Source organism: Lampetra fluviatilis, chromosome 18 (genome assembly GCF_964198595.1).
Source record: "Lampetra fluviatilis chromosome 18, kcLamFluv1.1, whole genome shotgun sequence".
NCBI classification, from domain to species: Eukaryota; Metazoa; Chordata; class Hyperoartia; order Petromyzontiformes; family Petromyzontidae; genus Lampetra; species Lampetra fluviatilis.
In genome coordinates, this window is record NC_136292.1 from 2,057,508 (window position 1) to 2,070,991 (window position 13,484).

Below are 13,484 nucleotides of genomic sequence, written 5' to 3' on the forward strand. Positions count from 1 at the left end.
GATGCTCCATGTTGAGTGACGTCACCTGCTCACGAGTATTAATGATGGGAGGGGGGGGGGTCCATCTGGAGGACGTAGCCTGTTCATGATTAATAATGAGGGGGGCTGTTGGATGTGGATTGATGTCACCTGTTCATGATTATTAATGAGGGGGGCTGGCCGACGTGGAGTGACGTCACGCGCGGGACACACGGACATTCTTGGCTCATTATGTAGTAACTCACTGGCGTTCTGCTGACTGGTGGGGCTGGTGCAGTAGCTGTTCATTGGCACCTACTTGTACTTGCATGTGAATAATAATAATACATGGTAGTGGTGGTAGTTGTGATGCTGGTTTTAGTGAATTTGTGGATAGTTTTAGGATGGTAGCATTAGAGAATGGGGTGTTTTAAGTGCGTAATGCATCACTCTACAAAAGGGCTGAGAATACAATGTTTAAATCAGGACATAACGCCAATAACAAAATTGGAGTAACATTGAGAACGAAGACAAACAATAATTCGAATAGATATTAAACATATTGTCACGTGTAGAGTGTGTGGACCAGAGGTCACTTGAAGGGATCTCACAGGGAGTTCTGCGACATCCGCTTGTGTGGTCCGTTCTCGAACACTGCGAGAGATCCCAATGGGTACATCATCTCGTGATAGTGCCGCCGAACGCACAATCTGAAAAAATTTTGAGATAAAAAAGTCAAATCGTAATCATTCGCAAGTCAAAATTTACGACTCCTGGTTTTGGAAACCCTGCTGCAATCGTCACTGTGTCGTTTGTTGTTATTAATTGTAAGTTGCAGGAATTTTTAATTAAAATGTGGGTTTTTGGTATTTGCTTGGTATTTGTTTCATTTAGCCAGGCATGGCAGATATGATAATTAAAACATGTGCCAGCCAGCAATGAATTCTAATCTCGACGGTGTTGCATAATATAATTAGAAGGAATATTCTTCACGTTAAGTTATGTGTTCTTGTACACTCCAAAATGTTGGCTCTAAGCATTGCTTATGATTAATTTAACTGATAAGAAATGTGAAATGTTTAAAACATGAATACACATTGAAGTGACCGTTTCATGAATCACCTAATTAGGCAATAATCCTATTTTAATTAATGTATCCCCATAACACGGTTAGTTTATGTTTTGTCATTTTTCTTATTAAGAATTCTGGTGGCAAGTGCACCGCACTCTGACCAAGGCGACTCGAATTCGATTCCTGGCCACGGTTAACAGCCACTGGCGAATGACGCTTGGACTTGTTCTGGGCTGCCTCTTCATCAGAGGTCGCAAACGGGTTTTGATTCCGTACCCGGCCGCACCAGGGTCGCAAATGGGTACCCGTACCCGTACCCTAGCCGAAATGAGTGACAAACGGTGACTCACCAGTGACTCACGGCCTACCCGGACCCGTACCCGGCCGCACCAGGGTCGCAAACGGGTACCCGTACCCGGCCGCTAAGCACTTTGAAATAATGAAGCAGTAATATTAATAAGAATGCATTTTACTTCTGGGAGCCTCCGTGAGTTTCAGGACTCATTTTCAGGAGGGTCCTGCTATGTTGGGATGTTTGGCTCATTCCATTCATCAAAGTTTGGCTTGTTGTGGGGGGAGAAAGAGACGGAAACACCCCACCACACATAGGATGGGGTGACACCCAATAATCCAATGTAGAGGCAGACCGAAACTGAATTTCTGGTTTCGGATGAATAACCGAAGTTACCGAACACAAGATTGATTAAATATGTCATGATGCAATGCTACTTTAATATAAAAAAAAATCTAGAACTAATCATTCAGAGCCTGCAGTAAGAGTTGCTAAATATCAAATCTTTGGGTGTTACTTACTTAGTAATTATATCCAAACAAACGAATGTTATAGTTAAGGAACAGCAGTTTTTCCGCATTCTCGCCCAGCAGGTTGATGCTGCGCCTTGCTGGCACCAGAATCGACTTTAGTGACGTCATCCCATACCGCGTGTTTCGACATTCTTCACGGCGATTAACTGCTCCGTTTATTAACTTTAATTTTCTACTTCACTCAGATTCGTAATTTCGTTATCACTAATTCAATACGGAACTATTAACTAACTGAATATCAATATTGTCAGATTTCGAATCTCAGTACCAACACGCGTGTAGACTGAAGCGAACGCAACACATCAAGCCAAGGCAGGCAGGCGGCTGGGCACAGACAACAGAGGCACTTTGTTGTCGTCCCGTCAAAGAGGCTCCACCCACGGATGGAAATGCAGGCTGGTCGTATATACATTAGCAGACCATGGTTGCGGCTGTAACCTCGCTCCCAAGCTGCTGCTGCTGCTGCTGACGTACGTGTGTTTGCAGCCTATCGCATAGGATTGCCTAGTGCCGACTCACCGGCCGATAGGCAGAATGATAGACGTAGCACGAGCGTTATATTCCAAAAATTGATCTTCGGTTGACGACCGAAAGTCAATATCAGTTTCGGCCGAAACCGAAAGTTAAAAATTGACTTTCGGCCGAAACAGAAAGTATGCCGAAAAAGGCCATTTGCCAACTTTCGGCGCCGAAACCGAATTTCGGTCGGCCTCTAATCCAATGACTGTACTTCCATTTCGAGGCCACCACGCACCCAGCCAAAACCCACAGCACCTGGCTAACCATCGAACATTTTGGCCAACTATCGAACAAAGACGGTCACTGCGGTTCTGTGGCCGTCTGGAACGCTCTTCCTTCCGATAATAGAAAACCACTGCAGCTGTGCACTTTTAAATTGAAATTGAAAACGAATTTCTTAAGAAGTGCTTTTTGCGTTTAGTTTGTTGTCTTTTTCCCCGCACCTCGGATCTCGGATTAGCACGGTTGGCTACGTACTGTGCGAAAGAAGTTCAACATACATACCTGGTATTACTCCCAAGGAGTTTCCCATTCAACTACTAAGCAGGCTTAACTCTCCCATTGTAAATTGAAAATCTTGTTATCCGGTGGTGGGGATAAATGAATCACCCCAACAACCAAACTCCCCCCAAAAAACTAAAACCATCAAATTAAATCACACGCTGTGATCAAACAACCGCCGCCAGCGATGTGGTGTCTTTGTCCAGGAACGGATTGACAAGGGCTGGCTGCACGTCCAACTGAGAAAACGACTTTTAAACAACGGTGGCATGGTTACTTTCAAATATTGCGCACATACATGACAGCATGAAAGAAACGGCGCGACTCTATGCCATGCGACTTCAACTGTGGACCGTGCCTTGTCGTAGTCCGCGCTTGTGCGTGGGTATTTTTGTTGCTGGTGACTTTGTGTTTCGTATCGAAATCGCCTCCAGTGCTGTTGCTGCTGGCGGCAATACAAGTTGTCTAAAAAGTCAAAAGTCTTTCAATGCAGAAGGGGGAACAGCAAAGCTACACGAACGCCGCTCTCGTCATGGCGAGCAGATCTCGACATCGGTGGCACTTTGCCTCTGAACGTATTGCTGCCATACGCCAAAACACACTCGAATATAAGACGCATTATCATGTTGCACGTCTGTACGTTCACTGAAAACGAGCCTCCAGAAGCTGTCGGTAACAATATCAGCGGTTGAAAAGAGGCTCAAAGCAGGGGAAGCGGGGGTGGATGTTGTGAAAGGTGCCATTGTTATTGCTCGCTGAGAACACAGTAAGCAAAACCCACTTCCCAGATTGTTTGCAATTAGGTTGAGCCAAGAAGAGGCCCCTTCGACATTGCGTGCATTGTTCCATCCCCGCCTCCTGTGCACCATCTCGGCAGAGCGGCGGAATGACGACAGGAGGTGCCGTGCTTGCGACGCGCCCTGCCCGAGGTCTCTCCGTGTGTCGCGGGTCTCTCGAATCCGGTTTAGTCACTTTAATAAGCACTGTAAATTATGAGCCTCCTTGACTGAACGTGTGGTTGTTCGCGGCGTTTATGAATTGCCATTTGGCCTTATGATGATGCCACTCGTGTGAGATGTCTCGGGTCAGGGCTAAGATTGAGTAGGTAGTGATTTTTTGTGGTGATTTATGCTATGTTTTTTTATCATCTCGAACACACACACACACACTTGTGTTAACATGTTTACTTAAGTTGTGCTTCTTAATCGTTTGTTTAGTTTTTGAGTGTGCTTTATTGCGATGGCGTGTGCACTCATGCGTGCTCCAAACTTCGCGGATTACGATCGACTAAGGGGTTAGGTATGTTTGGAATTGTTCGTCAAAAAAAGGCATGCGGCAATTGTGAATAATATTTCCTGCATTCTATCGCACCCACAAACACCCCCCCCCCCGACCCACCCCGAGCGCACCCTCATCACACACGTGTACACTTAGCCGAGTGCAAAGAGTTGCGCCTGTCGCCTCGGAGTAGGCAGCTCGCTGGTCTCACGCACCGTGCCTTGTCACAGACGCGTCTCTGGGTGAGAGAGAGGAGGAGGAGGACAGCAACGCTGCTGCTGCTGCTGCTACTCAAAGTTCCTCCAGAGCGTTTGAAAGTGATGGCGAGCCAGGGCAAGAGCTGAGCTGAGCTGAAACGTGCTGGCAGATTTCATTTCAACTATCATCGTCCAAAAGTAACGAAGCCGTTGTTTAAGTAGTGCCTGCTTGTGTTCACTCCTCCACGCTCATCGTCGTATTGGCAAATGCCCTTCTATTTAAAGTTCCCACACGCGCGTCTGCAAGAAAACATAGTAACGAAGCAGGTTTAGCAGGCTACATTTAAGTTCTAATATTCACTTTACTTCGCTTTTGGTTATCGACGTCTGCACTGAGTGAAGAAGAGCGATGGCACCGGTGGAGCTGACTGGCGTCTCGGCAGCGCCGCTCCTTCTGTGCCTCTTGCTTCTTGGGATGCTTCTGGGGATGCTTCTCCTCGCTTCTGCGAAGACTCCGGGGAGCGAGCTTCTCCGCGAGGAAAAGGAAGGTTCGCTCGGCCGCTGCATGCAAGGATTCGTCTCTGGTGAGAGGCGTTCGTCATGCACCCGTTTGCTTGTCAACTTTGAGTTTTGGCAGGTGAGAGGTGGCCCTCTGCCAGCCCCTCTCTGCGTGTGTCGTGTGTGGCCGGAGAGCTACACAATGTTTAGACATCGCTTAGAGACACCCACACAATGTTTTTTTATGGCTGAGTGACACCCGCAAGAATTTCGACAACAATGAACGTGTTTTTCAATGCTGCATTTTTCTCCCTCTAATCAGGTGATATAACTGTGATTATTCTGATAACAGATATTTTGCATACACACAATAGCACAAGTTTAGTAATAATCATAATCATCATAGGCAACATCCGATTAATTTTCATGTACATCATTATCATCATCCACTATAAAGTGTTCACTCATCATCCATTGTTATCATTCGTCATCATCCATAAATCATGCATCATTGTCCACTATAAACCAGCATCCGTCACCCATCCGTCAATCATCATCACTCGTTGTAATCATCCATCAATCATAAATCACCATCTGCCATACACGAGTCACTAATCACTACCACCACCACCACCATGCATCATCATCCATGATTATCAATATTGTTCATGCCCACTGCTAGATGGAGGCATCTGAATGTTCACATCATCACCACCGCTTCGTGCGGCTGCATCGTTAATTCCACTGCAAAGACAACGCTGGTTGCAATGTGGCAACTCCGACGATGAGTAATGGCAGCCTGTTTGCACGGTGCAAAATACAATTAACACGTTTAACCTGAAATTGACGCGATTCGTCATATAGCTGCAGGGATATTTTAACACCGTGACGTGGAAACGTTCGGACCGTGACGAGTGTCAAAAATATGCCATCTTATGACAGCAAACAGAAGATATACGATCAGACCTCACCTGGCCCGTGTCTCCACATATGAATACAAATATGTTTTAGTCCACCCTCCAAATCGCTTTCCAGACCCATATTATCCAAATATGTGTTCATGTAAGAAGACTGTGGACAAGGTGTCGGCCTTGTGCATCAGTGTCATGTTCCTTCCGTTCGCTCTTGCTCCGTTGTGGGTGGGTAATGCAATCTCTGTTGCCCACGTCCAAGGGCTGAATGGAATCGCATGCACTCTGACATAGCGGACGTGTACCGATGACTTGCGATGTGTGTGCATTTGTTGAAAGGATGGACGACCCATGCTAATGATATCCAGACAACCTCAATATTTCACGTTGTATGCCTCGACATACAAGCATTACATAAATGACGGTAATACTGTGCACACAGGTAACGTGTATAGACTGCTGGTGGTGTGTTTGTGTCTGGAGGTAGTGATGGTATAAGCACTTGTGCACTGCGCTAGAAGCCTCGCTACCTGGGTCCGATCCCTCGCCACGAATACTATTAGTAGCAAGCGGTATCTTAACACGTCTTGGGCTCCCATAGGTAGACTCAGCCTTAAATCAGTATCCAGTGGGGTGTGCCAACATCGGCACTGAGGGAACAAAGGTGGTTTGCCTTGATCCTGGTCACGCCACCCCTTAAAACTAAACTATTATATTTTATTTAACAGGTAAGGCCTCGTGAGTAGCTCTTTATCAGAAGTGACCTGGCCACAAATGGGAACTCTGCAAAGTGGCTTCTAGTGTGGAAATGTATAGCAGCCGAATACTCTAAAGGCCCGTCTCTAGATGTCGAGGGGAAAACCGGAGGAGGTGGAGAAAAATCCATGCAACCACGGGGAGAGAGACATGCAAATTCCAAACATACAGGCCTCAGGGTTCGCCATTGAACCCACGACCTCCTGTATACCAAGCGAGGTAGTTAACGTCTCACCACTCCTTCGTTGGGACACTTTGGCCTTAATAGGTGCTTGCAAACAGCACTTGCCAAAACAAGGCTGTACGACTATATGGATGATCACTTTCTCAGATGTGTGTTTGTGTCACCAATTTAATGTGCTGCTGTGTGCATACATGAGAGAAGTTCAAAAGCATGGGTATATTTTTGCAATTATCCTCTGAATACTTAAACGTTAGAAGATGTGAATGTTTAATATGGGCAGATCATCACAATGTACCGTCCTATGTAGTCCTCTCGTAAATAAAATAAAAAGCGCTCAAGCATTAATTATACATTGTATTGCTTTAATTAAAAACAGTCTTGTGGGGTTGAGGAAATTGCTTGGATTGTGCAAAATTAGAATTTCAAATGAGTTTGAGAATATTTAAAAAGAAAAGATAAACAATGCTTAAAGATGTAATGTATCGAATGTTTCTATTTTTTTAGTTTTTCATAAATTCCACTGAGGGGATAATTTCGCACTGAATATTTCCAGATCGTCGATATGAATTGGAGTCGGCAGGTTATCGCCACAGGCAGAGGAGGGACGTCTCCTGCGTTTTGTGTGCCGAGTGTGGAATTATTTGCCGACGACCCGGGCAGACCTGGTCGAAATGAATCCCTGATTGTACTGGTACATCGCCATGGGTTTTTATGACCTTCTTTATATTTTCATTAGCCCACCAGCATGATAGCGATCTTCACGGCGAACTACACTACTCATATCCCCTGAAATCAATGATGAAGTTTCCAATGAAATATACCGCAAAATAGAAAATGCCACTTACAAAAAAAATTGAAGCAAAGAAGAGAGATTATGGATACTGCGTGATACATTTCAGGCAGTGTCATCCAAAAATAGTGTCCCTGTAATAACAAACAATACACCACTGTATGTGCACGTATACAGGCACGTAGATTGTATACCAAGGGATATTTGAACTCGTTCAGTAACTCCACCCACCCACCCACCACCACCGTTACCCTCTCACTCATCAACCTTCACTCGCCAACCTGAGTGAAGTATGATCAAACAACCCCCATAACCGACATGGTATGGGGAGGCCTTCATCCAGCAGTAGATTGACAAATGGTTGTAAATAAATAAATATCTAACATCATTTTCTGGAATTACCATTTGGGTAAATAAATGGAAAAAAATTGAATAGAGTTTTCCCCTTTCATCTGGCAACAAAAAGTGTCAAAGGAGCAAATTCCTAACCCGAATGGCGTTGGTCATCAGGAGAGAATCCGCAATCACTGCAGTGTTAGGCAGCAAAATGCAACATGTGCATCAATAGAAAATGTGTAAAGCAGCGATTCACTCAATCACAGCTGCTGACTAATGTGGCTTATATGAAGGCGTGCATGCTATGTAGTTGAGCTTGCTATGGTAACATTTAATGGTTTTTTGGTGGTTGTGGCCAGTGATGGTTGTGATCTTGGTGGGGCTGTTTCTTGTTTTTGATGGCAGTGGCGTTGATGTCCCTCACCGCCGTGTCACTGTTGCCATTCAGGTCCCTTGTGCTGGTGTCACTGGGGACTGCCATGGTACAAACACCATGGCAGATACGGATACCTGATGCACAAATGGAAAATTAAAAACTCTCCAGTGTGTGACTGTGGTCATCCAGAACAGACCGTACAACGTATAACGATGCAATGCCCCGATCCACAAATACGAAGGAGACATCACAGCGATGCACTCTGCTGCTCCTTGACCACCTGAATGTGAAATTTTAGTTGTTGATCTGCGTCCGCATCAGCCATATGAAAGAAGAAGATTGCTCATGCTTTTGGCAGTGTTGGTGGTGATGTTGCTGGCACTCAATGGCATTAACATGACTCACTCTACTGCGGTGCCCAGCAGCGATCATTTAGTTTGTGTTTTATTTCAGTTTGTCTCGTACAGTATATGACAACTTGTGGAATTTTAGTCACATCTTTTTGTGTTTAGTTCATTGTCCTTCCCCGCACCTCCGATTAGTCCGGTTGGCTACGTACGGTGTGAAATACGTTCAATATACATATTAGTCTCTGGATTCCATCTGTCATTCCACTCCTCTATTTGACTATGGCAGTCAAAAATATGGTCCACTCTAAATGTAATTCAATTGCACGGGGGTACAATTAACCTGTACCCTGCCCAATATTATCAGGCCAGTCAATCGTTGAACTCATTCACTTATTTTTTTGTACGAATATAGGTAACTACTACGTTTCATCTTCCTCAAGTTCAAGTTCATTTATTAGGTATAGCCCTGTGAGCCATTCGGCTCTTGAATCGGGTGCAACCGCAACAAACAAAAACAAAAACATGAACAAAAAAAACATCTTAAAGTGAACATGTGGCTGAGTGCAAACAGAAAATCCAAGAAAAGACAGCAAAATATTGCAGAAAAAAAACACCGTACACCAACGCTGTGTGCAAAAATCCCAGTGGGATGCAAGTCAAACAACCAACAACTCAGTGCACTGCTGTCTCTTCTAACGTTCCTGAATGATCTCAGTCCCCATATTCCGCTCAGACGCGTTAGTGACGTCCCGTCGGGGTCGGTCGCGATTGTGTCTTAGGCGGGCGTGGGTCACAGCCATCCTCACACGTGATGATTGCCGTTCACTCATAGCTATTGTTGACTCAAGTTAAATACAATTTGACTGTGCTTACGGACATGTATCCCACCACGTTCGCATAAACACAATTAATACCGGTGTCTGTGTGAAGCTCGGATGTGAAGTGGCATGCAATGTCAATTATTTAGTTCTCTCGAAATCCCTCAACGTGGGTCTATCCCTTCAACACAAAAACAAAACCCGTGTAGCCTTCACAGACTGTTGAGGAAAGTGCTGTTAGCGAGCACCTATGAAGGCCGGCACGACACACGAGGGGGGTGGGTGGCCAACACCACGCCTGTCCGCCTTTGTCTCCCTGGTGGCGATGCTCATACATCACACCAGGTACTCATTGAGGCTGAGCCCACCTAGGGGAGGCCCAGGGTCGCCAGGTTCGTAGCGCAGCGCGCGACCTGCTACACTACCGCTCCCCACTATCCTTTCAACACAAGCACTACCCACACACACACACACAAAAGCACACTTTGTTAACAACTATTTTCGTGACTAATTTTCATTCACAAAATGAATACTGGTGCTGATGTGATGCTGCTGCTGCTGCTGATGCTGTCGTGGTGACAATCCTGTGCTAGTGACGACGCTGACGACCCCGCGGCTCTAATAGCGCTGGCTCTGATAGCGCTGGCTCTGATAGCGCTGCTCTGATAGCGCGGCTCTGATAGCGCTGCTCTGATAGCGCGGCTCTGATAGCGCTGGCTCTGATAGCGCTGCTCTGATAGCGCGGCTCTGAAAGCGCTGGCTCTGATATCGCTGGCTCTGATAGCGCGGCTCTGATAGCGCGGCTCTGATAGCGCTGGCTCTGATAGCGCGGCTCTGATAGCGCGGCTCTGATAGCGCTGGCTCTGATAGCGCGGCTCTGATAGCGCGGCTCTGATAGCGCTGGCTCTGATAGCGCGGCTCTGATAGCGCTGGCTCTGATAGCGCTGGCTCTGATAGCGCTGGCTCTGATAGCGCTGGCTCTGATAGCGCGGCTCTGATAGCGCTGGCTCTGATAGCGCGGCTCTGATAGCGCTGGCTCTGATAGCGCTGGCTCTGATAGCGCTGGCTCTGATAGCGCGGCTCTGATAGCGCGGCTCTGATAGCGCTGGCTCTGATAGCGCGGCTCTGATAGCGCTGCTCTGATAGCGCTGGCTCTGTGTCCCAGGCATATCGTGGCTGTTGGAGATGGCGCGCTCGCACGTGAAGCGCTGCCTCTGCCCCAGCAAGGACGACAAGCGGACGCTGGTGGAGGCGCGGCCGCCCGACTACGTGGAGCGCAAGCTGTCCGTGGCCGGGAGCCGGCCCGTCGAGTTCGTGCTGCCCCAGCTGCCAACGCTCGCCATGCGCCAAGTGCACGTGCAGCAACAACAGCAGCATCATCAGCACCATCATCATCAGTATCAGGAGGTGCAGCAGGTGGAGGAAGCTGTGCTATTTGACCGAAGCAGGGATGAGAAAATGATGCGCATTGTTGATGGCAATGGTAAGCAGGGAAGAGAGTTTGGTTGAATACATCAGTGATTATTATTATTTGCGAATTGACATATTTTGAGTTAAATATATTGATTAATAAATGTATAATAGCTGGAAGCTGGTCAATAATCCATGTTTCCTCCCCCTATATTGATTCGTATAAACATGCTTTCATTATTGAGGGTGGTGCGGTGGTTAGTTAATGCACTGCACTCTATGACCCCAGCACTCTCTGTGTGATTCCCAGCCATTTTTAGACATCAGCAGAGAGTGATGTCTGACCAGCGCGATGAAGCTTGGGTCAAGCAACCAACATACTTTATAATTTTATCGTTATTCTTACTATTATTACAAAGGTACGCTTGCAACTTCAGAAGAAAACGTATGTCTGATAATGTCTATTTTTGTACATTTTGTAAATCAACTTAGTTATCAAAACGTGCAAGCTGTTATATTTTTTTTATTGCAAACATTTTATTTGTGCATACAGCGGAACGGGGTAGGAAAAAAAACTAATACCTCCGCTTTGTGTTATTTGTTGTGCTGTGCAGTGTCTCGTGAAGAGTGTTTTGGTTCGGTGGCACACTTGATTACACTCTTTATAGCTAATGACAGCCATAGCAAATCGCTCTCGCGCTCTCCCTGAATGGGAAACTTCATTTTGTGCGCTTCACTTCTTTACAAGTGCAGGGCACGAAATGAAAACATTACATCCAGTGTAAAAATGAGGTAACATTGTTCTTGGAAAGAGTCTTTGCACGCAAAGCAGTTTTTGTGATCGAGGGCTGTGCATCTAAAAAAAATAATTGTACTTTACTATGCTCCAATAACGATGCTTCACACCTTCACCAACAAGCTGCTCTGATCAGAGTGGTGACGTACGACACGCACTGCATGGGAAGTCCCTGATCCACTCGCTGTGGATTGACAAAGGGCTGTTCCATGTACACGTGAGAGATCAAACATCACTGCGCCGCATGATATGGCCTTCCAACTGTGAATCGGTGAACCATCCTGAACTCTTTCTGCTCTGGGGAAAGGCTACGACTTGAAATGCCTATTGAAAATGTTTTTTTCACCTGTTGAGGAGGAGTGTGCTTTACTTTTTTTTAAATGCCCTATCTGGCTGTCAAGACATCGATTTCGTTCCAACCCCATGTTGCGATACACCCAGTGGGAAGGGTTTGCCACCTTTTGAGGTACAAAACACAAGGACATATTATGGGAATAATAATAATATCTAATAATACCAGAATAGGGGTGAACTACATGCAAGTCCACGTTTTTGTTTATCCAGGTGAGAACTCGAGAACAGGATTAGTCTCATTTGCAAGAGTGACCTGGATCACCAAGATGATTTAAGCAAACAAAAAGTACAGCGATTAAAAAAATATACAGTGGTGTAGTAATTACGTGACTGACAAAACACTGGGACTTTGAATGTTCCGGGAAGATCCACAGGATTTCCAGGACAGCTACTATCGAAAAGGAGGGTATCCTGGTTAAACCAGGACATGTGATGATGGCAATGTTAATAATGAAACGCTGCTGTCTCCCCCCCCCCTCACTCTCCTATCCAAATCAAACAGTGGTTGCACTGCCACTCTTTAGCCAAATGAAGCGTGAACTGGTGGCGGGGACACCAGGAGCTGCCACCATAGGGCCTGCCGGCCTAGGCCAAGATAACCCAAGGCGGCGGCCCAGCTCGCTGATCATCCCACCCATGGGCTCGGGCGCAGCGTCTCCGGGCTCCGTCTCCCGTGGCTCCTTCGCGAGGGCCGCCTCCGTGTGCACGTCCCCCTACAGCCCCAAGCCGCATTCGCCAAGCCCATCGTTTGGCAAACCAAGCCGCTCCTTCAGCATCCAAGGCTCAGGTACACAATGCCCGCAGATTGGTAGGGAATGTGCCTTAGTCCTTGAACATAGGTGGAATGCCAGTTTACAAGAAGAACGCATTTAAATTGAGATTTAAAGCTTTCGTGACTGCAGGGATTCATATTATTGGTTCTTTCGGTAAATTCACGTAGAAGGGAAACAATACGTGATGATTGCTTGTGTTGCAATCGAAACGTCGTGATAATTGTATTTTTGAGATTTGTATTATTTTATTGTTTCCCTTCTACGTGACTTTATCGAAAGAACCAAGAATAAGAACATACTTATCTCAATTCTTTACATCGGTATTGTACATACTAGACGTATACTTTGCTTCTAAGTGTGCATAAAAAAACGGGATAAAATTAAACACTGCTCTGTCGCGCTTCGTGCAGTTTCGGAGGTCGCCCACACGGCACAGAGTACGATGTCCAAGTTTTAGAGATTCAAAGTTTGTGATCACTACTGCATATATCTGTGAATTTGGTTTTATTAACATATATGCTGACCACAGCGAATGAAATGCCCATTGTAATGCTGTACTTTTGTTGTGATGTTTATGTAAAAGGAGATCTGAAAGTACTGAATGTTTTTGGATGTTTTGGAAACTTCAGACAATTTCACTTACTTCCTTCAAATGTTTGCACAAAAACTGTGCCTTCTGAATGTCACTGAATTGGTTATGCTCATAGCAATTCGTGCACTTTCCAGCTATTGCACTGAGAGGCAGAAGGAGGAATACATGGATCATAGAACATGCAAACTAC

The 13,484-nt window shown here is 45.9% G+C and overlaps 1 protein-coding gene across 1 annotated transcript in view; it reads left to right on the forward strand.

Annotated features, from left to right (window-relative positions):
* The first annotated feature begins 3,762 nt into the window (after positions 1-3,762).
* LOC144937003 (synaptotagmin-6-like) overlaps positions 3,763-13,484 on the forward strand; it is a 39,016-nt gene continuing 29,294 nt past the window's right edge. Inside the window, exons 1-4 of the mRNA XM_078864242.1 lie at positions 3,763-3,804; positions 4,753-4,934; positions 10,535-10,852; positions 12,432-12,716. Of these exons, the coding sequence (XP_078720368.1) occupies positions 4,760-4,934; positions 10,535-10,852; positions 12,432-12,716 (778 nt within the window). The 5' untranslated portion in view covers positions 3,763-3,804; positions 4,753-4,759. The remainder of the gene's footprint in view (positions 3,805-4,752; positions 4,935-10,534; positions 10,853-12,431; positions 12,717-13,484) is intronic.